Source organism: Agelaius tricolor, unplaced genomic scaffold, assembly GCF_023055355.1.
Source record: "Agelaius tricolor isolate 1412-34295 unplaced genomic scaffold, bAgeTri1.0.p SCAF_19, whole genome shotgun sequence".
Lineage (NCBI taxonomy): Eukaryota > Metazoa > Chordata > Aves > Passeriformes > Icteridae > Agelaius > Agelaius tricolor.
The window spans coordinates 10289989-10317876 of NW_027269279.1; the positions used below are offsets into that span (position 1 = coordinate 10289989).

General features: G+C 40.0%; 1 protein-coding gene and 1 long non-coding RNA gene across 2 annotated transcripts in view; one reads left to right on the top strand and one right to left on the bottom strand.

Moving 5' to 3' along the window:
* The window catches only part of LOC139598204 (uncharacterized), a 210650-nt gene that overhangs the window by 111845 nt on the left and 70917 nt on the right, over positions 1 to 27888 (top strand). The window lies entirely within an intron of this gene.
* On the bottom strand, positions 423 to 27879 carry CIITA (class II major histocompatibility complex transactivator). The gene is made up of 21 exons (XM_071444243.1): positions 27759 to 27879; positions 22492 to 22633; positions 20735 to 20848; positions 20246 to 20305; positions 18855 to 18938; positions 18225 to 18287; positions 15410 to 15559; positions 14056 to 14196; positions 13865 to 13921; positions 13026 to 13085; positions 11802 to 11867; positions 9648 to 11355; positions 9372 to 9545; positions 8449 to 8520; positions 7060 to 7140; positions 5945 to 6037; positions 5516 to 5599; positions 4699 to 4782; positions 4135 to 4218; positions 3372 to 3464; positions 423 to 2499 (listed from the first exon to the last, which is right to left on the bottom strand). Exons 2-20 carry the CDS (start codon positions 22616 to 22618, stop codon positions 3392 to 3394), a joined length of 3375 nt encoding a protein of 1124 aa, XP_071300344.1. The 5' UTR covers positions 22619 to 22633; positions 27759 to 27879; the 3' UTR covers positions 423 to 2499; positions 3372 to 3391.

A 27888-nucleotide genomic window follows, 5' to 3' on the forward strand; every position in this document is an offset into this window, starting at 1 on the left:
CAGTTTCTATACACAAGGCACTCATTTGACAAAAACATTTTGGAGGAGCTTGGTGCCATAAGAATATCCAGACTTTCAACCCAGATTAAGTTTAGAACTTTAACTGCAAAGATTGAGAAAGGATGAAAACCCCATTTTGCTTTTATTAGCAGGTGACCTCAGTCAGCATATTTGTATCTCCTGATCCTGAACTTACAGTCTGGCAGTTGGCATTGCAAGAACTTGTTCCTGTTAAGAAAGAATTATTTCTCCATTTCCAGCCCACTGAACTGTTCTGTCCATTCTGTCTCCCTCACACACAGTGCTTTCCATTAGCCTGCAATACAAAGCCCCAAACCTGTTACTGTGGCAGAAGCCAGCAGTTGCAGCGTGGTTTCAGTGTTTCCAAGAGAAAAATCAAAATTTCAACAGGTACTAGAAGGTACTGTTAAACAGAATACTTACTTTTATTAATACTTTAAAAAAGATGTGTAAAGACAACCAAAACACTGCATCAAAATTTACAGTCTGTACATTATAAACATACATTCCCACTAACTCAGAGAACAGCAGTACACCCAACATGATTTTAGTAGTCCAGACATCATCCTGCAACATTCAGCTGCCTGTGGAATATTTAGCACATTCTCAGACTCAGTCATGGTAAAGTGCAGCTGCAGAAAATATCCCTAAAGGGCATTTGTCATCCAAAGCTTAGCAAGGAGAGGTCAAGACAAGGATGTGCATGGCTGGAGTGCCACAGGCTGATGGGGATATCACACCACATTTGGCTCAAACTACCTCCCATTCAAGCAGCTCCAAGAGGAGAGGAGAAATAAGATTTTTATCCATGGCTCTGGCTAGAGTTTGGCTAAAGAGAAGAACCATGCAGATAGTTAAGAAAAATACAAATTCTAATTACAATCATATTTTCCACAGAGTTTTTCCTCCTTGCTCTCTGTTCCTTCACATATTATGTCTGATTCCCTGCTCTCAGAAACAACAAACAGACCTTCCTTTCTCCCTTCTTTTTTTAATTTGTCCACTCTCTTTAATTTGTCCACATCCCTGCTGTCAAGATTCTGCAGGCACTTAAACAGAGGAGTAGAACTTGCTGGAAAGAAAATGAATGTTGTGATTTTGAACTGTTTAAATCTGTGAGTTTTTAAAGACCAAGAAACAGAGTATTTGAGAGGTTAGTTGAGAGACTCTAGTTTGCACAGATCCTTGGGTCAGTATTGTCAGTGCTTCCTAGCAGAAGAGATTTCAAAGAGGTTGTTGAAGTAACCCTGAGCTAACTGTGAAGTGAAGACTTCCCAATTTGTAGCATTTTGAGCATTCCTACTTTTTCCATCCCTTTTTGTTGTTCTGTCTCAGACCGTATCTGAACAGGAAGCCAGAATGATGCTCCTGACCTGACAATTGCCTCTGAAGAATTTTAAGTTCTCTTCATGTTCACAGAGCAGAAATAAAAGAATAAAAGAGACAAATGGTTTGCTGTTGCAGTCAGCAGGATGAATATTTGGCCCACATATGACTGAGACCAGCAGCATAGACATGATAGTGCTTTGAGATGTGCTTTTGTTGATTGCCTGGTTATTTATAACTCTGAGCCACAAGGCCACATAAACCACACACAGTAGTGATATCACTGTCAAGTATAAAACTGGTGCTTGTAAACATTTATGCTGCCAGCTGCAGCACCAATCCAGGTATATGAATTCCGAGTTCTCATTTGAGACAAAGTAAAAACCTTCAAAGATTGTTTGAGGATTTGTGAGCAATAAACTGGCTATTTTTATCTATTTGGATTTCTGCAATAATTTTAGAAAAATACTTCATCATTTTACACTTTCAATTTCTTTCTTCTCATTACTTTTTTTTCCCAATCTTTTTGAAGGATTCTGTAACAAGTCATAGAAGATATGTTTCTATCCCTTAAAGCAGCACTGATTACTAGTGCAAGAAGAAGAAAAGAGCAACTTCTAGAATCTTGTGGATAATCTTATCAGAACATTTCCTAGGGCTGATGACTCTTTTTTATGCTCCTCACCCTAGTGCTTCCAATCAGTCCATACAGAGAGATGAAATGTGTAACACTGAGCTTTGGAAGTCCAAAATCATCAGACCAAATTTGATGGCAGTTACCATTGGCACCATGAAATAAACAATCAGATTTGATCTGTCAGTGCTTCAGATGTTGCAGGTTGAGCAGCTTTCAGTTTGCTCTTTGATAACTTGATGGAATTTTATACTCACAATATCCTTGTGCTTCCTGGTCTCCTTTAATGGTGGTCACAATATCCAGGTGCTCTTTTCATCTTTGATGTTGCTTAACTTTTACTATTTAAGTAGAAATACAGCTGGGTCTTTGAATAGCATTTTAAAACTCTATCATTCATCCAATTTAAGCATCGCTTAGAAATGTTGTTTTTTGCAACAAACATGAGAACACCAATTCATAAAGCAGCAAGAAGACAGGAAAGGACAGAGGACACCCTCCCCTCTTCTTTATGACACCTGTGAAATGATGAAGACAGAACATTAGATGTACACCTGTCAGATTACCACCATTAAGATTACAAAAACCATAGATCTAATGAGTTGTGTAAACAGACAACAGTGGCTGGTGGATGCTGAATGGTTCAAGGCTGGGAGACAGGATCCAGAGTTCCTGCTGCTATTTATCCTCAGAGCTAATGCAGGTTTCCTCACAGTGATCATATCCCTGGTGTCCTTTCTCAGGAAGGTAGGGTTGTTCAACAGGACAAATATTTAGTTGACTGTAGGCTAGTAAGGAGCACCACAATTCTTCACTGCTGCAATTACTTCAAGGATCCTTGAAACTGTGCAGCAATGAAATAAAAGTGGCTGCCAGTGGCTAAACCACACAATGACACAGAACAGGGAATGTAGGAGGGAGTGTTTTGCTCTGAGTACTGTACAGGTACAGCTGCACAGTCAGACAAGCAGCTGTTGAGGATTTGTATTCAACAAAGGAAAAGTGAAAGGACTTACTAAAAAACAACACAAAACAAGTTCTGAGGAGTACAGAACTCATCTATTAAACATGAGAAGTACACAGAGCTTTGAGAAAATGAGAAGGTAAGCAGGGCAGCTGCCAGTCACTTAAACTGGGCTGGACTGGGAGTCCTAGAGGTCCATTTTTCTTAATAAAGCACTTGCAGTCTGCTAGGGCAGGTCCAGGGAGGAGGGGGGTGCAAGGTGAGTGCAGGGAAAGGGGGCCTGATGTGACACTGATCTGTGGGCACCATCTCCAGACTTGCCCATGGACACATGGATGCTGTTACTGGGCCTGCTGCCAGTGAGCCTGGAATCAACAGCTCCCACAGAAACAAACCTGGTTTTCTCAGGGAGCCATGGTTTGTTACCTTTATGGAATCCTCTGAATCTACACACTGATCCTGGAGTCCAGCTGGTGAAGGTGTTCAAGAACTCCATAGGGAATGGTGGGATTCCACATCCTGTAAGGGCAATTCAGAAAGGAAAGAGATTTTAAGAAGTGCAGTTCGTTTTAGCTTCTTTTGGTGTGCTTGATGTGTTTGTGCCTTTTTCTGGTTGTTGTTGCTGTTGGGTTGGTTTTTGTTATTTTTTTTAAGTTGTCCTTCCTTTTGACTGTTATGCTATGAAAGTATGTAAGCTATGGAGCAAAGGAAAATGCATTTTGATTTAGAAAAAAGCAGTTCAGTACTCCATAATCTTGCTGACTCTGGTTACACAACTGCACTCCTGTCTCTGTAACTGATTTTTTGACCTTCATCAAACTCCCTTCCTCTGAATGTGTACTGGTAACTGCAGTCTATTTAACCTCTAATGATGGCTGCTCATTGTTTATCCCTCAAACACAAGTGGGCAGCACAGAGTAGGTCTGGCTCTCTGGGTGGGAAGAAGATTAACAAAGGGAGACTCAGTGGAAATGTTTCAGTCAAGACAAACTCGATTGCCTGGGACTACTGGGAATTAATGCAGCTGAAACCAGAGACAACATTTTTTAACATCTCTGCTTTTGTATTTTGCTGATGTCTTCATTTGTGCCTCTTTTAAATCTGGCAAATCCAGAAGGCAGCTTTGGCATGATTGCTAACCCAGTTTTACAGGATGAAGGTACAGCAAACAGCCTGTCAAGAGACTTACACCAGGTTCTTCATATGAGGACATTTTCGTAGGCTGTCAGTCAGCTGCTGGGCTCCAACACCAGTTATTTTGTTATACTGAACACTGAGGAATAAAAACAACTTTGTTAATCCAAATCAAATGGTGTAATCAAACATTTTATTCAAAATAAAAAATACTATATAGGTTAATCTGCAGATGGGATAAGAAAGAAAAAAGAAAAAAGCCAAAATAGATTGTCAGTTCAAAAAACCTGTAATAATACACTCAGAAGGTTGAATGGGAACTTCATTATGTTAATTCATCTGAGGGATTCCTTTTTCCAAGTTACTGAGGTCCTTCTCTAGCTCCCTATGAGCCTATTCCCTCACCTTAACACCAATATTTCTGGGTTTATGGTGAACTGTTCCTTAATCCTTTCCAATCACTGACTATCTGGACTCTGCAGAAGGACATTTCCCCTGTGAAATTTTCCCAAAATCTTCCTCAGTTTCTGTCTCCTCCAAAACCAAACATGGAACATTTGTATTTTCAGTCTCCAATGAAGTAAGCTCTCCTGGGCCATCTCAAAGATTTCATACTCACTCTAGCACTCTTAAAGATGTCATTGCAGGAAGAACCTTTGCCAGATTTTCTGCTCCAAAATCACAAATGTTGTTATTGTACAAGCTGCAGAAAAGCAAACCAGAAGAGTCACAATTGAATAATGGATAATGTACACAGATATTAAATCAAGGGTTTTCAAATATGGTAAGTACATCTTGAGTTTCATTTTATGCTTATTTGCAGTTAAAGTTTAAAACACACATTCATATTTCTTGTTGCAAGTAAGGCAAATGGCCACATCCTTCTTCATGTAGCAGAGGTACAGCAAAAAAGGTCCAGATTCTATTATTCTATGGATAATAAGAACATTTCTGTCCACCCAGATCGAATTAAAAATCTGACAAAAAAATCAAGCTTAAAGATTTGGGGTAGAGCATTCAAAAGATTTCCCCATCACCAAACGACTCCAGAATTGCACACCAGGGTTCCTTGCATTCCCTGCTTCCCTCAGGCCTGTGCCAGATTTCCCACTGCAGTGGGATGGGCCATGGTGCCTATATCAGCAAACACAGCTTTGGGTTTGCAGCAGATGTGGTGCACATCTGTGCAGGGCATGATTCATAACTGGGTATTATGGACTGGATTTAAACATCAGTCCAGTCTTTGCTACATTCACAGATATCCTTCTGTATGTCTGTCATATTTCTTCTCCTCTTCTTTCTAAAGACTTTATACAAAAATGAAGTGAAAAGCTTGGCTGCTGCACAGTGTTACCTCTTTGTTCCCTAGTCAGTAGTTTCTGACAGAGACAGCAAGGCATGTTTTCAAAACAACTCAGCAGGATGCCACTACTCACCTTAGTGTTTTTAAGGAAGACAAGGAAGGGAGAGCTGCAGCAAGGTTCTCTGCACCCAGGTCTGTTATTTTATTCTGTGATAAACTACAGTAAGTGAGATCACTTTGTTAGTTGAGCACATTTATTCTAATTTATTACAATGGGGGGGAAATTAATTTTCAATTTTTAAAAAATATCAGTTGGACAGTCTGTTTAGACCAAATGCAGAGAAAAAGGCAAGATAGAGCCCTTGAAGAGAAGTCAGGAAGGATTAATCTATTTGTCTAATGAATGTACTGATTAAGTATCTCCACAGGCTCATTGGTCTTCCATGCCCATGGGATACTTTTACCCATAATTGTTAACAGACAGTCCCTTAAGTCTCTAGGTTTAATCTGTTTCTTCTCAGAAACTGTTAACCTTACTTTAATGTTACTTTAATACACTTACTTTAATGTTTCCAGTGATGTCAGGGTTGGAAAGACTTCAGATAGACTCTTTGCTCCCTCATCTCCTATGCCATTTTCACTCAGAGCATCAAGGCTGTGTGATGACAAAGAGAGAATTAGCTTCCCTTTTAATCTAAATTTTTGTGGTCTATTCACCTCAGAGACCATTTTATCTATCTTGAAAAGCTTCTCTGCAGTAGCCTCAATCAGCATGAAGCATCACACAAATTACAGCTTCTCTAATAAGCAGCTTTCTGCTGCCCAAATTTAAAGCATAAGAATTTTTTTTTTACTAGTTGAATGCCTTGACCCATTTCCTTTGATATGCAAGATTATTAAAATAGTTATGAAATAGCTGTGTTCCAGCTAAGCTGAAAGGAGATTTCCTGTGCACACAAAAATACAGAACTGACAAAATCCAGCAGAGGCTGTAAATCCTTGCCTAAACCTCTCCTTCTCCAGAGAGGGAGTACTAAAAATGAAGTTTTCCTCATATTTAGTCAGATACTGGAATTTCAGATACTGGATCCCCTTCTAATCTGACAGATAATGCTGGGATATATTTGATATATTTCATATTTTATTGTTTTCCTGAAATATTGTCCAGCTACAGTACAGACAAATGACCCATGGGCTGCATAAGGCCAAAGGCCCTCCCACAACCCAGGAACCTTCCCACAGGTGCCATGCACAACCCTGACTGCTGCTGCTGCACTTGTTTCTAGTGCAAAGAAGCTCAAAACTAAGAGAGAGTTGGTTTGTCATGGATGTTCTGGAGCTCCAGTGAAGTCAGAAGTGACTGCAGGCAGTTGTCAGTGGTGGGGCAGGGAGGGGAGGCCCCAGGGGCCCTGCACTGAACCTTCACCCTTTACCCAGGAACACCCCAGGAAGGGACTGAGGCTTCTGAACAAACCAACACCAGCTGTCTCCAGGGAGGATGGGGAGTGTCAGCTTTTAGACTGCAGTTACAATTTGGGAATGTTTCTGCTGGTCAGTTTGGTCATCAAACAAGGAGTCTTGTTGGCAAATAAAATGTTTCTTGGGTGCAAGAGCTTCTCCATCATCAAGGGCTGCTGAGGAGAAATGTTGGCAAAATTAATCTTTAGCAGAACTCACTCTAAATGCTGAAGTGATGGAAATGCTGCAAGAATTTTCACGAGTTTTAGCAATCCTTGAAGGCCACATGCTGGACCCAGCCTGGAAGAAAATACACACATGCAGCAGGTTTTTCACAGGCTCACAAGCAGCAAAACTCAGGAATTTTTGAGTTCTTTCCCAAGCCCCCAAGCTAGTTTACACTTCTCAGAAGCAGCCATTCCCTACCACCTGCACCAGGGAATTCTGCTGTGAAGCCTCCAGATGAGGACCAACAAGGCTAAGGTCTGGCAGGACAGAGCTTGCACAGCAGCACTGGGACATTTGCCACTTTTTGTTTCTCTCTGCAAGACTTATCTCACTTGTTTTAGATTCTTATATTTCTGTTCTTTATCTTTTTCAGGTTTTTCACTGGAATAATCTTGAGATGAAATACATATCTATCTCAGTATAACTGAGAAATGGAAACAAAGTTATTTTCCCCTGACTAATAACAGTCCAGTCTAACTTAAGATCAACATTTTACTGCAGCTTAAAGCATAAATTGCATTTAATTAATGCTCCAAGCATTTGTCTCTCATATCCTATTTGGAGTTTCTTTGGTATCAAAACAAGTTCAGTTATTTAAAAGGATTAGCATTTTAAACAAAATTTAAATAAAGGGAAATAGGAAGAGGAAATTAGAAGAGAAAGCAGCATAAAATCAGAAATGAGGCCAAGCATAGCTGTCCCAAGTTGGGTTAGATTTACAGAGCAGGAAACAGGTGAGAACACCTGATGAGAATTCTCCATTGCACTGCTGCAGTTTCTGCCCAAACAAATTCACATGCTATGGCAGGATATTTTGAGTAACAGAAGAGCCTTGGAGGCTACTTACAGTTTGGGGGAAAAAAGTGTTACTAAAACCTCACTTTTAAAGTAGTGTTACCAAGTCAACCTTCCATCTTCCAGGAAAAGGGTACTAAATAATTTATTTGGGAGGCATTTTCTGATGTAATCCTCTCATGGCCTTAGCTCTGATAGGGTAGAAAATTATGTCAGAAGACTCAGATAGAAAAGTTCAGCATTTCTGGGGGAAAAACTATTTACCATGTAGTTGGATCAAAGTCAAAATATTTTATGCCCTGTGGCACAAGATCAGTACCTTGTGGTCGGGAGGTAACTTGTACTAAACCAAAAAAAAATTGCTAGAGCCCTGTTGATCTGTATTGCTGCAGGAGCCAGAAATAATGTTCTTTGAGTTTTGGCCAGAAGTTAAACAATCTAGTTCAGAGAAAAGCAAGATAGCAATGAATGGGGTTTACTTGGTGCTTTAAGCTGACTGTACATCAGTGCAATGGCTGTAGCCAACAGCCATGACTGCTCCTCCTTAACCAGGACCACCTCAATCAGTACAAATTCAGCACTTACGCAAATTCCAGTTTTCTGAGGTTCCTGATGGCAGGAATTTCATAGCTGGTGCAACCAGATGCTTCTTGCACACTAAATAAATCACAGTAGAATCAGAGTATGATAAAAATTTTAACAGCCAAAATCGTGCTTTAAAAATAATCTGTTAACAAACTTCAACAGAAAATTAACCACTGTTGCATTAACTGAGGAACCAGAAAACTTTAGAGTAACTTCTGCTCTAACCTCTCTTCAACTGAGTAATTTCAATCCAATAATTGCCTTTCATAGTGCAATTGTTTGCTCTTTTTCCAATAAAATTTGAAAATACATTTTTCTAAACCAACTATTTTCTGTCAACAATGAAACTATTTTGTCCATCTTTAAATCAAAATACTCCACCCATGTTAAAATAGAAGTCATCATTAAAAAAACCCAAATCAAACAACAAAATTTTACTTCTACATGTTTTTAATTGCAACCAATCCCCTGGCTACATCAGCAGCAGGAATGGAGCACAGGGTTTCTAGACCATGTCACACAAAATTTAACTCCTGGGCTAAAGGACTGACTCAGGCCATTTGGGACCAATGCAAAACAGGCTTTCATTTATGCCCAGGTACTACAGGGAGAAAGAATCAGCCCAGGTTCTGTAACTGAAAGCAATTGGAAGATTAAAGAGAAATGACAGCTGGCTTTTTCAGTGGCAGTTTTGGTGACTGCTCTGCACAGTGCTGTCATTGCTTGTCCTTGCCATGGCAGCCACCTCACATGGGGTTGGGAGAACCCCCTGTGATGACCCAGGAGCTTGCACTGCCTAAGTTACTTCTCCTCTGGACAAGCAGACAACCCCATTGTCCAGCACTGGTGGTGAAACCCTGTTTTCATAAACTGCTATTGGTATCAATTGGTATAAGAGGAGTTTTGATCATAAATGATCCTACCAATTAATCATCTTCTCCTGCATCTCTACAAGGTCGGAGAGGTCACTGATGTCCTTCATTGTCTTTGCCTTAAAGGGATCAAGAACAAATTTCTCTGTGGATGCTTTCAGCAGTTCGTAGTCTTTTGTCTGTTCTAAAGATTTCCAGAGCCTGACTGTGTCACTGAGGGAAGCCCTGTGAAGTGACAAAACATGCAAAAACCAACAGATGTGACTGCTGTTGTTGCATGGAAGTGTCATCTACACACAGTGCTGTGGGGTACAGAGGGTGACCAACCTGAACGATGTCACATTCCTCAGGCTGACCAAGGCCTGCAGCCCTTGCATGTCAATGCTGCTGTTCCGCAAATCCAAGGAAAACTCTTTTCTTGACCTTTTCAGAATAGAGTGCAGTACATGGACATCAGGTGGTGTAAGAGCTATGCCCAGAAAAGACAACTTGGGCTCTAGCCTTAAGGCCACATGCTGCAGAAGATAATTGTTCTGTGTTTCGTAAACACAACATAAAAGCTCCAGCAATCTCTCTGGACAGAGAGTATTAATCTGCAGCCTTCTAATGTATTTCAAGAGTGTCTTCTGCTTCTTGGTTGATTGCTTTTCATCCTCGTTTGAAAGAGAGCGGAAGCAGGGATCATCCTGGAGAAACATCAAACCAGCCACAAACCGAGGCATTAAATCTAACCAGTTATAAGGTTTTTTCTTCTTGGAGAGAAAAGACAGGTACTTTGTCAGATTTTTATCCTTGAGCTCTTCTGCTAGCAAAAGGTGAAGTGCACACAAGAAATTCTGAATGACAAAATCAGAGAATGTGCACCCAAATTCCTCTTCTTCACTATCTGAATGTTTGGGGAATGCAAATGGCAGGAAAAACCCATACTTCAGAGCAAACTCTTTAACTTCCTTAGAAGGAATAAGATCACTTTTCATTGCACTTTGGTGCTTTTCTCCAAGACACCAGGCTACACGAGCTAGGGTAGCAAGATTCTCTTGATTTTGTGTGGTTGTAACATCTGTTTGCAGAAACATTATCTTCTGCTGAAAAAATTTCAGGAAGACTTCAGTAAGAGTTGAAGGAAGACTTTTCTCTCCCATTTCAAGCATGGCCTCACAGAGAAAACAAACAAATCTACACATAACAGGACTGTAACAATGACTGAACAAGTACTCACACTCTTTGATTAATTTCAGTGCACAATCACAGTAGAGTGATTCTTCAAAGTATTTGGTTATGTACAATTCTCTCTGCTGAGGGGAAAATCCTACAATTTCAATAGTCTTATCCACTTTGGACATGTACTGGTACAGTTTGTCTTTTGGTCTTGCTGTAAATAATAAAGTACAGCCATTGAGTATCTTTTTTTGGATGAGTCCTGAAAGCAGCTCCTTTATGCTGCACAAATCCTTTTCAGGCTGGCTGGCTGAGCAACGAGGAAAATTCTCGTGATCGTGCAACCCTTTAAAACCATCAAAAATCAGAAGGACTTTATCAGGATTTTGCAACATATACTCAAAGATCTCTTTGCTTCCCTCTTGAGGTTTTACAAAAAATTCAAGCAGCAGTTCCTTCAGGCTGTATTGCTTCTCAGGCAAGCTTATTTGTTTGCAGTCAAACCAAAATACAAATTCAAACTGAGAAAACTCTCCATTGGACCAGTCCTGGCAGATCTTCTGAATGAGAATGCTTTTGCCCATTCCTGCTTTTCCCAGCACCACAATCACTTTAGTCTCTAAGTCTTTACGCTGTGGGATTTGAAATATTTGGCTTCTATCAATGGCTATCTTTTCCTTCTCTTGCAGGCTGCAGGTTACCAGCTCCTTTTCCATTGCTTTTGCACTGTTCTTTCCAGTCTTGGTTTCAGTTTGACTTTGAACAAGTGTCCCATCAATGAACAGGTGATCCAGATTTACTTCCCGCTCCATGGTCACAGATTTGCACGTGTCTCGGAAATAATCCTTAAGGGATGAGCAGAAAGTTTCCACTTGCTCTAGAGAAATAAAGAGCATACACAAACTGAAGGAACTGGTCCACAAATTACAACATCATTTCATGGTGGCTTAAGGGCCTGATTGCAATATGGTGAAAGCACAGGCATTCCCATAAAGCCCATAGGGCTGGATTCACCCCATGCTACTGCAGCTGAGAAGTGCAGGCACAAAAGACACTTTCACATCCATGAACTGAATAATTTTGGAGCTCTCTGTACAGATGATAAAACCATTGAAGTACACTGAGCTGCTAAGCAGGTACTACAGCTAGATATCTACAGGAAGCCAAGTCAAATATCTTGAAACCAGGAATTGTGCTCAGACCCTCAGAACAGCTTCACAAATTGTAGAATGATTCCTACAAGGAGCTTCTCTGTATGCAAAGAAACACAGAATATTTAAAAAAAAATACTGGAAGGTTTAAGTTCAAGAGTTCTAAACTCACCTGGTCTTTTGAAAGGTTCTTCAGAAGGAATTATGGAATCTTGAACTTCTTGAAATTTCTCTAAATCTGGAGAAACAAAACAATATACTTGACAAAGACACCTAGATAATCACTGATTCAGCTTTACTAATTTTAACAATAAGATTAATGCAAATGTCTAAGTTCATTGTAGCATATATTCAGAGTAAGAGATATTTTGTTCATTTTACAAGGAGAAATGAATCAAATTCTCCCACAAGTAGAATTCTGCTGATGTGCAGTGTTAGAGGCAGAATGGCATCAAACAAGACTACAGCTGTTCTGACAGCTGTGGGAATTAGATTTACCATTTCCAGGTGACATTCACTGTTCTTTTCAAATGTCAGTGTTTTGCATAAATTCATGTTCATGCATAGTGCTTCTTTATGTCTTCAAAAGCAGTAGCTTCCTTTTGTTATTCTACACCTTGTAACCAAGCACTAAAGATTAATGTCACAGAGAAGTGACTCTTGGTAACAGTATTTACCCATTGTTCTCCCTGACAAAGTCCTATCGCTGTCCAATTTTCTTTCTTTTCACCTGATTGCTTTCAAACTACTGCAGACTTTTGCAGTTGGGTCAGGTGAACAGTGTCTCCTTTACACAAAGAAATTGGGAATTTTTCAGAGAGAACACATTTTCTACAGATTGGTAATTGCAGAGTATCAGTTTTGACAAAAGTTTTGGTAGGAAAAACTTTGCAGATGCTAGACAGAATTTAAATTGTCAGAGGCTGTAACAAACTCAACCTCAGAACCTTGTAACCACACACAGATGAGATGTGCAAAAAATTACCTAAACCAAAACAGATTAATCTCTCTAAATATGCACAAATATGTTTCATACCAGAATATAATCTTGATCATCTTCATATAGAATATGATCTAAAAGAAATACAAATCTTACCATTTCAGAGATCTGGAAATTAATTCCTACCCTGCATGCCAGCAACTTTCAGAATGGTTTGAGCTCAGAATTGCTTCTAAAGGGAAGCACCACAGGCCTCCAGTAAGAAAGATATTAAATAAAAAAGGGTTGGGCAAGAAAGTGTCTGGTTTTGATTTACTGTTTATTTTATAAACTAAGAAAACAGAATGCAAGAACAGGAAAAAAAGCTGTAATGAGACATTTAGATGGGAAACTGTTCAAAGCAGGTAGGAGTGCAGAACTTTTTAAAAAGAAAAAGAAACTGGTTTGGCATCTTACATGCTAATTTATCTGCCGCTGCATCTGGAATTCCAGGGGCTGTGGCATACGTAGGTTGTGCTGCAGTAAATCAGTTGGAATTACTGGCATTGTTTATTTACATAAAAGTAAACACAATTTACAAAGACTCCCCCACACCTAGGGGTATTTGCCTCTTAATGTCCATTTTCTACTTTTGCTTTTGGGGCAGTGGAAGCCACCAGAGGGCAACAAACTCCTGCACTGGGCACAGGGACCAGAAACAACACTGATATCAAACTTAGGGTTCCAACAGCCCTCTGAGGGCTGGAAGGAAAGTGTCTCAAGAAAGTTTGTTACCTGAAGTGGGACTGTTAAATCCTGAGCAAGGCTCTGATTTCATTATAAGCCTTTCTGTGCATTAGCTTTCAGTATTGCTTAGTTAAATAAGTTGGTTTTGGGGCTTGCATGGGAGCTGGCTGCAGGCTGGCTGCCAGCACTGAGCATTTCAGATACTCAGGCCATGCCAGCATCAGATCATCTCCCACTTTCTGAGAGTGCTCCAGCACCCTGGGCTTTGCATTGTTTTAACTAAAGCTGACTTCTTCCTGAAACTGGATGTCATAGCAAACACAGGGGATTGGCTGTGCTGAACCTGAAGCTCTACAACTCCTATCTGTACATTTGGGATCAGACTAAGCAGCCAGTGATCAATACAAAGAAGGAAATACCATCCATTTTTGGTTTCTAAAGGTCAATATGGGTAAAGCCTGGAGGGAAAAACTGGCTTTGTGTAGGAGCAATATGGTTTCTCTCCCAGTTCAAAGTGCTGTACCCCAATTTTCTACTACTACCCCAATAACCCCCAATTTTCTATTTACCACATAAATTAACGGGAAAAACTGGAGACATGAATGTTTCCATGGAAGATGTCAGTGCTGCCAAGAAACAAAGCATAGTTTCAGCATATCATAGCTATCAGTAACTGAATTTAATCAATGCTCCTGTTGGCAGCATCGATTTTTTTAGCTCTTTATGTCTCTTTATGGGGATAAAAGACTATTGCTCTTACCTGGATATATTATAACATCAGATGTGCCATTTTCAAGAACAAAGTTAAATATCTGCTGAGGAGGACCTGCCAAGCCTGGATTCTCTTGGTACCCTTTTACACTGACTGGTAGGAACTCTGAGGTCAAAGGTTCTGACAATCCTGAAATGAGTGCAGGATAATTACTCTTCTGTTTTTAAAGGGTTCTGTTTTCTAAAGCTTTATGAGAGAGAGAAAGTTTTCTAACAGTACTTATCCTTTCTGGCAGCTTCTAGGCAAATCTTCCCAGTGGAGAATTCACAGGATCACATGAGGTCCCATGTGATCCTGTGAATTCTCCACTGGGAAGATTTGCCTAGAAGCTGCCAGATCCCATGGAAGCCATTAAAAAAAGAACTCTTACAAGGTATGATGAGCTTGAAATACAAGGAATTACCCAGCTTTTAGCAGCCACTGTTTTCCACAGTCTAAAGAGAAATTCTATTATCATAAGGAAAAGTGCTTTAGGCAAAGTCTGTAAATGTGTAGTCAAAGATCCAGAGAAGAGAAAATGTGTAAATAGTATATATCTGCATTAAATTTACCTTCCTTGCATTACATCCTTCCCAAATAACTGCACATCATTCAGGTTGTACAAGCACCCTCCCTCTCAACCCACACTGGGAAAGTTTTTTGATGATTCAGTGCTTGCAATTTAATCAGCCATAGCTCTGAGTTTCTGTAGGTGGGTCAGAATTTCTTCTGCTACTTTATGCTGCTTCAGCTCACATGAGGTACTTCAAGACTCCAGACTTACACACTGGTTTTGGTTCCTTTCCAGCACAGACTTAACAGTGAAAGGTGTGGAACTGGGCCTTTGTCACTAGCACTTCTCAGTGTACCATGAGCACCTTCTGCTACCCAGCATGGCCCAGGCCAGGTGCCTACACAGCCCATCAGTGGGATCACTGCTCACTTTTCATGAGCTAAATCATAGCCTAGATTTTGCTCTACTGCTGCAAATGTAATTATCCCTCAGTCCTTTACAAATCTCTGGATGAAAAAGAAATTGGAACTAAATTAAAGTTTAATAATGAAAAATTTTGTGACTTCCTATTCTTAAGACAAGTAAGTAATTACTTAGATTAGCATGTAGTAAATAACTGTTCTGTTATAACCTGCACCAATTAAATAAAAGATTCATTCTACTCAATTAGGAGCATTGCCCTTTTAATTTCCCTTGAATATTTTTCATTCTTTTAGTGAGTGCCACACCTTTAAGAGCTGCCATTTTCCTGCCATTGCTCATAGTCAAAGACAAGATTTACAAGAGAGTTTTCCCCATGTGTAAATCAGTGTGTGTACAGCTGCACACTTACAGCTGTGCTTTACCTACCAGGAATGATGAGGCTTCTTTCCAGCCCGTGGGCAGCAGGAACAGAACAGGACATGTGCTGGTTAGTTAGGGAGGTGCAGCTCACTGGGTGGCTGTTGAGAGGCATAGCAAAGAAACTGCCACTCCCTGCAGAAGCTGCAGGGACCTCCACTTTAAAAAAAAATAGCAAAACAAAAGGAGAAAGTTATCTCATTGATAGAATTTAAAGGAACCAAAGAAGAGGTCTCAGTACATAAGATAAACCACTTGATTCTGATCAGCTGTGTTTTGATTTTCCAAAAGGAAGAACAATTCACAATAGCTTTCTGAAAACAATTTAGCTCTCAAAATCTAAAATGTATTTATTAAATTCTGTAGTAGATCACTTTTTCTTCTCAGTAGTTTCTCTTTAAATTTTCTTTTTCTTCATCTTTCCTGGCCTCACTTATTTTCAGATGTATGTAGATGTACATGACCCTACATGGATGACTGATGGATAAGACATAACAATGTCTTACATTGGCTGTACTGATTTTCCAAGCACAGTTTGCTGTCTCAATATTGGACAAAAGCAGAGAGGCCCACAAGCAATAAACTGGGGACCTTGACTCCCTACTTAGACACTACAGTGCTTGTAAGGACAAAGAGTGTGTGTTAAGTTCTCCAAAGAACAGTCACAAACACCAGAGCTTTTAAAGATGCATCTCCTCTGCAGCATATTTTTTCCCTCCAAGAATAGAACAAATGGAGTGAGATGTTTGTGCATTGTACAATTTCCTCTGCTTATCAAAAGACTCCTACAGATGAAGTAAGACACACCTGCTTATTTGAATTAGTCTGTTCATTTCATTGGTTTTACAACACCCCTATTCTAAGAGTTGGTTTTGCTTTTTCCTTCCCTCTCCTGTCTAGCTGCAACAAGTAAGTCTGTACTTCATCACTTTCTGTGGTCTGAGGTTTTTATTAGGAGCTACAAACTTGTCTGGGGTTTGTGCCACTATCTCATTTAATTCCTTTGAGAGAATCTCATCCTTGGCTTACTTTGAACTTTAGTACACATTATTCTCTTTGCTGTAGGTAGTCTTGCACTTCTGATGAGCTGATGCATTTGCCTTTGCAGGATCATACTGTGACACCCGTGACAGGTTAAAGAAACTCCTGATTTTGTCAAGTAGCCCATATTTTTGTCAATTAGATTTTTCTACACAGTACTTATAATGTCTTATGTATATGTCTCAGCACCTTCACTGGGTCAAGGACAGTAGAAAAACTGATAATATTCTGAGGACTTCCAGCAAAAGGATGGGTGCAGCTTCACAAAGCACCTATTAGCTCTGTGATGCTCCTTTCATCTGGAATGCAGATTCTGTAGGGTGAGGCATTTGGAACTGACATGCCATTTCCTTATGGAAAACTGTTATTATTAGAATGACATAAATATAGGCTTTTAAAAGTGCCGAATCTGTTAAGGAAATTAAGCAAATAGAAAGGAATCCACCTTTAACGGCTACTAACTGCCAGGAACTTCACCTGTGTCCAAACAACTACAGGCAGCAGGTACCACTTCAGTAGAAACTCTGATATCACTCCCAGAGCTAGCAAACATGTTTTTTCTGCTCAGTTCTCCCTCAGAACTCCACAAGAACACTGGAAAACCAGCTTGGATGGCAGTCATGGTGCACATGTTTATTCTCTCAGACTTTCACACAGTCCGTGCCAGCTCCTTATCTACACTGTGCTGAGGTGCAGTCCCAGATCCCAGAACTCTGGATGGAACTCTAGGTTACACATTGCTTTGGCTACCCCCCCAGTATGTACATGGCCCCTGGGGTCTGGTACAGCCAGAGTCCCCTTAGGAGTCCAGGGAGGTGTGCTGATATAAAACGAGCCAGATGTCCATTCAAAACACAATATAAAATAGTTAAAACTGATTGCTGCTAAATCAGGTTGTTCTCACCTGGATTTTGGAAGAGTATTTTGCTGGTTTAGCTCTGCCTGAGATACCCCTTTAGGCTACAGTTGGGTGAGAACATTAGCACCAGTTTACACCAGGGGGACAAGTTCCAGCCTGCCTGCTGGCCCCAGGTGTTGTCTTGTAGACGGTCTAACAAAGTGCAAAATCTAGAAATTTCCTTTTCTCCCTTTCTTTCTTTGGTTTAAAAGACTTTATAGCATGGACTGGGCCAAGAAATCATCTCTTCACAGTTATTATTTTCACTAGGATGTTTCGCTGGACTTTTGGAAGATGTCACACTTGGAAGAAAGAGGATCAAACCCAGGGCATGTGGAGCTATGACCTGATGGGTAATACGGCTCAGGTCATAGTTCTGCGTTTCCTGGGTTTGATCCTTCTTGTTCCAAGTGAGACATCTTCCAAAAATCCAGTGAAAAAAAAAGGTGTACGTGATAAAATTTACAGAATTTGGCACTGACCCAGGTCTCCATTATTTTTCTTTCTTCTCTCATGTGGATTTAGGAAAGGTCAACTGTGCCTCTGCTGATGTTAAGCAAGTAATTTTCCTATCACCTGGTAGGAAGATGTACTTTTGAAGCCTAAGGATCCAAGTGTTCTTAGGCTACCACGTAGCTGATCCTAAGTTGCACAATTTAATAGCTGCAGATAAGAGGACATGGATTTTTTATATCATAAATTAGTCAGAGGAATCTAAAAGTGTGATTTTTGCAGAAACATGAAAATACATGATGATCAAAATCACCAAATCTATGAGAGCAAACTTTCTGGAAGGTAGAGTTACAGTACCTAACAGAGGATGAGATTTTGGAACATGAGACAATATATGTTCAATAACCTTTTCTTATTCAGCCAATGACTTACCAATTTTCTTATATTTGGGTTCTGAAGCATCACAGTAACTCTCTGAGGCAGAGCTTAAGAAAGCTGAAAGAAAGCAATGTCAGAGTAAGTGGCAAAACTTTGGTAATTTCAAATTTACCCCATGAAACTAATTTTAAATAGAAGGGGGTGTTGCTAGTTTCAATTCAGCTATTTCAGAACTGTACAGGCCCAATGTATAAAAATGAAGGTGAAAAGCCTCATGTTATTTTGCTCTGTGATGTTTTAATTAGGCTGCAGATTTTTGTGCCACAGATGTTTGCTGTTGTTCTTGCTATTAAAAAGGCAATTGTTCAGCCAGTGCTTACTGAGCTATAGATACACTGAAAACAAAGTCAACACTGCCATGAGGATGACAAAAATGCAAAGAAATATAACATTAATTTAATGTTGTGTTACAGGAAAACAAATTCTGCGAACTGTAAATTCTACGCTTGGAAGAGCCGCTTTCAGTTCCTGCCCACAAAACTGAACCAAGGCAGAGGAAGCACGTCTGGTGTCACTGGAGAGCTGCATGACAAATGCACTGGGGCTGTGCTAAAGCCAAGGGGCTGGAATGCAAGTTTAGAACTCAGGCACAAAGCCTTTCATATTCTCACTGGTTACACTTACTTCGTTTAAGGCATGACTGCATCTTTATGTCAGGAAATTTCTCAGTGTTTTCAGCAGCAATGTCATCCAAAATAAGGTTCCCTGCTAAAAACATGAAATATGGTCCAATGTCAAACTTTGTTCTCCTAAAAAAATTACAGAGAGGAGTAAAAGCAAGAGAAACACACCAACAGAGAGCAAAGATGAAATATGCTCTAAATAAAAGATAAAAACCAAATAATGTGATAAAAGATGTACCCAGATCCACATGACTTAGAAAGCCCACAGAGCTCTGAGTATAGACTTTGTCACCCTGTGTTAATTTCTGAACTGCAAACTATTAATCTACTGGCAGTGGCTAATAAACCATAAGTACTTCTCAATGCTCTAATGATGAGCAAAGGATAAAACATTGCAGCTGTGTCACAGTGTGATCTCAGTACTACTCAATTTATGTACTAAAGGGATTAGATCTTTAAGAGACAGAATAAAGGGTTCTAAAAAGATTTTATATTCTGTGTTGCAAGAACTGTGAAGTCATCCACACCATACTTTTACTGGAAAATACTTAAAAATTAATATTGCATTCTGTTTTTTTCTAAAACCAATAAAAATATTGCACCGTTGGATGCAAAGCCCCCCAAATTCTAAACACATGAGGAAGCAGTATATATCATTTGAAAATCCATATGAGCTTCCTGCAGCCAGGATTATTCTAGGGAAATACTGACCTTTGGAAAATTAGTCCAAATTATTTTGCTCAAACAAAATAGGATATACAGATATTCTGTGAACCTCCTGGTTCTATGGATATCTCAACAGCCACCTATTGATATATCTGTTCTGGAATAGTAAATAGCTGCATTTGTGCTGCTACCAAAACAATGATTTGGTACCACAAGCCAAGCAATGTGTCCAGTCAAGAATGGATGAAGGAATGATTCACTGTATATGTAATAGCATTGCTGCATTACTCAGAGTGAGAAGTAAAACTTGACATGCTTCCTCAGGCAGCTCTGTGCATCCTGGACAGAAATCAGTGGGTGTAAACTGTATTTATATACATGCAAAGTGCTCTGGGGACTTATGTCTATCATCCCTGCCGTGCTCAGGGTAAGTGTGATGCTATTGAAGCTATTAATGCACTTGACAGTGAAGCTGTGCATATTCTATGGGCATGGTGACATGATCAGCAGCTTGGTCAGAGACAAAACTGCCATCTTTGAGAAAGGCCTGTAAAAAGGCATAAAATCCTCAAGTTTTCCAAGAAAATCCTGGGACACTGTACCCACGGGAAAGAAGAAGATACCAGCGGTAGAGAAACTTTACTAGTGTTCAGACTGGGGGGATGAAGCACATGTTAGACAGAACACTGTCATGGAGAAAGTTAGTCTTTGCCATATCAATCTTACCAAAAATGTCTTCAACCTGCTTCTCCTGCTGATCCTTGAGCACATAGTCTACTAATTCAGCTAGCAACAAAAGAAAAAAACAAAAGAGGAACACAGTAATGACACAGTAATTGTCACAGTGAAACTCTAGTAAGCTTATCCTCATTAACAGAACTCTGCAGTGTAAGTAAAATGGAGGAGTTAAATTAAGTTTTTCTTGTAACTTGTTGTTCAGGAAATAAAGATCACAAGAAAAGAGAAGTAGAGAAAGGAAGTGTTAAGCAGAAGGAGACATTAATAGAGAGTTTTTCCCCCAACAACCACAAGCCACTGTTAATCAGTTTCCCCACAATGCACAGGTTCAGATACCCTAAATCAGATCTATCACACATGAGGGAAAGGCTACTTGAGTAAATACCATGGCTTCAGATGGAGAATACAGTTTATAAGAAATAGCTATAGCAAATGATTGTAAAATAATGATTTAAAAAATGAAAAATGCTTTCGTACCTATTTTAGCATAAGCATCCGTGGTGTTGCAACAGGGGTAGAACCCATCTCCATTTTCATATGAAAAATCCATATTATTTAACTGCTCATAGTTGCTGGCATCAACTTCAAGATCTAGATTTAATAAGGAACATGCATTGGCTCAATGAATGCCATAACCAAGCATAAAAAGCAGATAGCTGGACATGCAGAACAGGCAGATTTGTTACTTCAGCAGAAGGCTTTGGCTTTTCACTGTGTGTTGGCTAAGAAGGAACAGAACTGAACTCTCAGTAATTCACAGTCACCTGGAAATCAGCACTTTTGCTAAACTCTGAGACCTCATCTCTCTTAGTAAATAAAATACTTCCTGAGTGCATTCTATGATGATTGAGCCCAGACTCATACAGCTTATTAAACCTTCTTATCCTTCAGGCTATGGTGGTATCACCCAGATGCCCTGTTCAGAACGCTGCTGTGTCCATGCTAATCCCTGAATTGCACTGCAAATTGCCTGTGAAGCTGCCAGGGTGTTAGCCAGGGACCATGCTAACACCTTCACAGCAGAGATGCCCAGCTTCCAGTGACTGGTGCCATGTCCTGATGATGTTTGATTTACCTGTATCATCTCAGACATTGCTAAGGCTCAAAAGTATTCCAATCAGTGAAACATGTGATAGCATGAGTCAGTGCTTGACCCCTAATTCATCCTACTTTCAGACAGAGCATGTGAGGCCATGGGGTATGGAACACTCCTGCAGCTGTTTTTAACAGTCAGAAACTGAGAGGGAAAATCCCAGCCTGGGAAATGATCAATCATAAAGATAATTCTGGTGCTCAGTTCTCCACTGATTTGCCCATGTGCCTACTGGCATTGGTCACTCATGAAAGCCAAAATGCTCCAAATTGGTAATATTTTCCACCTGTTTGGCACAGAGCTGTGAGACTTCATGCCTGGCATACACCATCTCTTCCCCTCTCATTGCCATTCTCAATCCATGGTCCAGCTAATTTGTTTAACATAAGCTCAGCTAATGCTCCATACCACAGACAGACTTTCATACTTTTATAACAGAACACTCAGAGAAGGAGGAGCAGATCAGTCCACAATTTCCACACAAAGTCAGGAGCATGAAGTTTGAGATCCAGGGCAACCTCCTGATCTGATTACTTGTAGGAACTGAATTGCAAGAAATTATCAGCTTTATACTCTTGCCCTTCTGCTTTCTCATTTGTAATGGAATTATAAAATCACTGTGTCCCAAAAGGCTGGAAAATGGCACCTGGTAATGAAACTCCATTGTTTTGGTGCCTTAGGATCTCAGAATGTAAAGCTGTTTGCTCATGGACGGTGTTCATAGCAAACTCATCTAAAAGTCTCTGTTTAGCAAAACTTTTGGCTTCAAGCCACAGAGGTGTTGACAATTACACTTGGCCAGCTTATGACAGGAACATTTGCAAATAAATTACTTCCAGGAATGATATCCAAATGAAAGCCACTGTCATGCCCTGATGAGGGACAGTACAGTGTGTTTTGTTAGACTGACTGAGCAGGATGCTATAAATATGTACAATTTAAAAACATGACTGTTTTGGAAGAAGTCACTGTGTGTACAGATACAGACAAACTTAACCACATCCTACCACCAAAGCACTTGTAGACTTTATTAGTCCCCATGATAAACTGCCATGAGGCGGCTTTGGAGCTAAGAGGAGATGGCAGTTACTTACAGTGTGAGGAATAAACCAGTCAAGTATTTTTTTAGTGTTTTACTAACCTGTAGAGAAGTCACCTTCTTCATCTCCAGATGACTTAGGATCAAAGAAAGTACACAGATGCAATGGGTCAATATCACTGTGCAGTAAATCAAGGTAGCCATTTTCAGGCACAAATACTGAATCCATGGTTTGTCTCTTTGTCTGAAATCAAATTGCACAGCAGTTAGCTATGACACAGCCACAGCTTTTGTCAGTCAAATGCACAAATCCTGCACTGTGGCTTTCTGTTGACAAGACACAGATCTTGAGGCTGGAGAGCTGTCATTTCTTACCAAGACCTGCATTGAGTTATAACCCTGAGTTACTTAGAGATCCAGAGACAGCTTGCAGTGAGACTCACCTATCTGTTACTCCAGGGAGAGGAGTGGGATACTGCAGTCTGACCACCTGGACCAAAAGTGCCAAACATTGAATAAGTGGCAACCCTGGTATCTTTTCAGGATATAAATGATGCACAAGTCCAGCAGGTATCAGGGAAATTAGAAGACTGCAGTGAATATGATGGGAGAATCCAGAAGCCACATTTGTTCATAAAGTTTATCTCTTCCTCCACATCATTGTAAATTCCCTTCTATTTCTGTCCAGTTACTGCAGCAGACACTAGAATCAGTTCAAACATTCTTCCTGGATATTCCACAGGTATAGAATAACACTATGTGTTACTTATTCATCATCTCTATCAAATTATTTCAAACCCAAATATTGCCTCTTCAGTGTTTATAGATCACTGGTGTAAATGCCACCTGAGCTGGTGATCCAAATTATTTACTCCAGCATAATATTGAGATACCAGAATGAAAAGAACAATCAGAAAAATTTTCAGACTCTATCCTGTTAAAATAGGTGCACACACTCCACAACCATGGAAAGCTTCAGCTTGGCATCAAACAGCATATTTTTCAATGAAGAATATCTAATAAATGGCTCTCAAATACTCTGCCCTTAGCAAAGACCACTGATGTCCCTGTTTGCATCCATCTCTGTTCCTGAGGAGTGCAAATGGGGAGCAACTGCTGTACCATGAAACCTGCCTGCAACGTGGAAAACCCAACAACAGCCAACACTGCAGCTGTGATGAAAGAAGGCAGAGCAGACCTCATCACACAATACCGTGTGCTGTTTGTTATAAACTCATCTTCATTCCTCTTACCCCTCCATGGGGTTGTCCCTCTGAACAGCTTGGAAATGGGTTTTCTGCATTTGCTGCAGAAAATGCCAAAATCTAGAGCCAGGACTTGGAAAAGTAGGTGAACATGGTGTGGATCCACGAGTAGGAACAGCCTGCACTAAGATAGTTCTCCTTTTTCATGTTTTATGGCCTCACTACACTACTAAGATTACAAAAATTTTATATTATTGCCTGGCAGCTATAAATGGAAAGCAGAAGTTGAGAAACCTGCCTGAGAACCAAGAATGAGGTTATAAACACACCAGATTAAATTTTCAGTTTGTTGCAACACTTTGTTTTGCCCCTTCCATTTGTTAAATTAACAGAAGATCTAAATGGGGCCTTTCAGAAGGCCAGGCTGCCAGACTTTGTGAATAAAGCTGTTGAAAAACTACCCCTGAGTCAATATAATTTTGGGGCTAGAGTCAGAGAAGAAATTGGGCAGAAGGCTTAAGGGGAATGCAAAACAGACAAATCTATCACTCCGAGTTCAGTGATTGGCAAACTGCTTGATTACAGCACAAAGAGAAGGGCATGTCTTAGGGAAGGAGACTGAGTAGGCCTACTTAATCTTCATGGAAATACCAAGCTTTAATTATTTTATAGTCATAAGAACTTTTCCATCTTTAAACTTTTCTTTCAATAGCATTTCTCTGTGTATAAACACATAAGAAATGCAAAAATGTTTTATGTTACAATGGTCAAGAAGTCAGGAAGCAACCAAGGGAAAGTCTTGGCAGTGCCAAGTCTGGCTGCAGAGCTTAAAACTAGAATGTAAAAGATGGTACATCTCAGGTGCCCAGAGTGAGAGAAACATACTTTTCTACCTTAACAAGATGAAGATTGTCACTCTTTCAAAAATGAAAAACTCGGTTGCTTGCCTTTGTTTGCTACACCAGTCTGAAAGGCCCTCACCTTACTCTGGTATGTTTTCTTCATTGTTTTAGTTTTGACACAAATCCTTGTATCAATGTCTCTCTATTGACTACACTGGATTTAGGATCCTGGGATTTCTTTCTAATCTGAACCAAAACATTTTTAATAACAGCTGTATTCTGCTGCATTAAAAACATGGTCCCACCATGGAAAATATACTGTGAATAAAGAAGCAAGTTTTTGAAAGATGGAAATTTCTACATGGAGAGGAGGCAGAGGCAAGGAAAACTACACATCAGGGACAGCAAGTGTTTTGCTGCATGTTGCAACTGAAGGACACAAAATGAAACCAGACCTTTACCAAGCTTGTTTACAGCAGTAACTCCTTTCCCAGAGCTTCCCCTTTTTTTGTCACAGCATCCCAGCAGTCCTGTCTGAAGTGAAGGGTGAATAAGCTCTGTACTGCTCAGCACTTCCTCTGTTGTTTCATACAATATTTTAACCTCATTTACTGATATTACATTCCCTTTGGGATCTCATGAGACCCAATGCTGCCAAAACAGGTATTTGCAGTATCATGCCAGAGGAATAACAACTTTTGTGACGATTTCTGTGTTAGGGCTGTGAAGGCCAGTGGCAGCTCTCAGCAGGAGCAAGGCAGAGCTTGCAGGGACCTGCAGGACAGGAGTCCCCAGGGCCACCAGTGAGGCTGCCATGCACAGAGGGCATGTGCTGGGCGGGGGTGAGGCAGGACAGATTTCAAATGTATTTCCATGCCATTCAGAGAGCTCAATCCTTTGTGGTTTGGACACTGGTTAAGACAAATATTGTTCTTTAAATCCTTAAATAACACCTCCTTTCCCCAGCAGCTGATATGGTCCAGCTGCACAGCCACACTTGGCACCCTGTGTGCCCTTTGTGACACCTCTGCAGTGACACTGGGCACACATGACACTCCCAGCTCTCTGCTCAGGATGCATTTGGTTCAGCTCTGCATCCTGCATACATGGCATGACAATATGGTTCACTTCCAAGACTCACAATGCTTTTTTTCAGTGCCCTTATAGAGTTCAAGTGATGTATGAATTAAAAATGCTGGAAAAGCAGTGAAAGAAACAGTGGCCATCACTGTAAAAGGACAAAGAAGGAGGAGGTGTTCACTTAAATCACAAATTAATCATAAGAGTTAGATGGGGCATTTTAGATTTCTAAAGGCAATGGAGGTCATTTTGATTCATCATTTTTCCCAAATAATCTGATTTCATTGTGCCTTATATTTTAAAGGGTCAATATGTTAAAAATTCCAGGCAATGGGGTCTGCTACTAATTTAGATCAAATGTTATCTTAGAGAACAAAGGATTATAAAGGCCAAAGTGTGACATTTACTCCAATAATAATGTAAAGGAGAGAAGATTTGAGGAGAGCTGTTAGGGGCTTTCCTTCCCAAACCTCTGTTGACATATGAACTAACAGGCAATAAATCTCCCACATGTGTACAGAGGTTAAGAAAATGAAAATTTGTAAAGTAATTTTAGGAACAGAGGAAATCCCCCTCTAATTTAACTTTTGGACCAGTTTAGGAAGCTGAGGATAATTCATAGAAAAGAGTAGTAGTGCCATGCAAATCACACACTTGTTAACCAGAGGATGACATAACATCCAAGTCTTGCATAACATTCCAACACCTAGAATTCAGAAAAATGGAACAGTGGGACTTCTGTGAAGACAGGAAGTTGAAAACTGAAATACAAAGATTGCTGAACAAATGCGATTTTCCTGCAACCCCCAGACCCATTAAGTGCTACACATGAGTCTGAGTGAAACAAGCTGACAAAGAGCAGGTTATATCAAGCTGTAAAAATGGAGTCCTGTGAACACCAGTACTTTGATTTAAAAGCACTTTGATTGAAAAGCTCAATATTGCTGGCCACAATTTTATAGCCTTGTTTTCTTACACCAACTTTAGAAAGTTTTCTCTCATCTTCTGTGCCACCCCAAAGGTTATGTCAAGGTGCACAAGGCACTCCCCCAAAGGCAGAGCTGTTTCCTGGCTTTTGCTGCAGACAGTGTTTTGGGACCAGCTGATCTGGGAGGTGGGCAAGGCAGCAGTGGGGAAGGATGAAATTCTCTCCATGTTCCAATCACTTCTATCCTTTTCCTCTTCCCAAATAAATGAGTAACAATTCCTCTGCTTCACAGCTACCACACAGACTTTTCCTTTCAGAAATGCCCGGATTATTTGTAAAATGCAAGTAATGGAGCTCAATTTATATTTAGCTTTGAAGTTTTAGTTTCTATTTCAGATCTGTGAAAAACTTACAGTTTAACTAACTGTTTAAAAGCCAGTTTAACTTTTTCCATTGTATTACCCAGCTCAAGAAGAGATACTACTTTTCCTGAGAGTCCATCTTTATCTTTCTGATGGAATGGTGTTACTTTCCACAGAATTTATACTCTAAAATGAAGGAAAAACAGAGATGCAGCTGAAAAAGAACTTCATCTGTATCCTGCCTGTTATCCTTTGTCTCTGTTAGAGATGAGTTTAAAAGAGTTTAATAAAGCATAAATATCAGGTAAAAGAAGCTTTTGCCTTTCAATGAGCTTAGCTTAGAACCAACAATATTACTTGTCTGGTGCAGGAGATGGACAAGTTCAGGCAGAGCTGTAACAAGTGCCCTGCAGGTGTCAGAGTTGTGATTTAGAGCAGAACTTGCCTTTCATGTCCAGTATCACCTCCTATGTCACAGCTGTGCCCAGCTCTCTCATCCCAGCTATGAGACAAAGTAAAGATCACAGCAGACACTTGTCTACATTTTAACTCAATGGCTTTCTTCAGGACAGAACTTCAGCCCTCCTCAATGGGAAAGTAAAGCTCTAGGCTGTTTTGCCAGAGTTGTGAAAAATGGAAATAAGCCAGTTTTTTTTCATGATTCTCAGTTTCACTTTCCATAGGCACAACGTTTATACAAAAAAAGAATATTCTTAACAAAGTCTGAAACAAACTAGAGCAACCCTTTGAGCAAGTAGCAGGGCCAGCCACAAAACAAAATCACAAAAAATTCTCTAAAATTTCACCCACATTTAGACATCGTTCCACTAATGTTTGAAGCAACACAAGTCCAGATACTGACACACTGCAATTACAAATATATACAAAAAGCAAGATAAGTTGAATTTATCACGAAAAAAAGCATGCATTCAAGGGTTGAAGAAAAACTGACCTTAAGGAACTGGACAGCTCCTGCTCTTTCACTCTGGATTCAGTACCAAAAAATGATGAACTGCCAGCCCTTTCCAGGGCTAAAAGAAAGTGACAGCAGAAAGGAGGAAATAAGAAAGACCAGAACACTC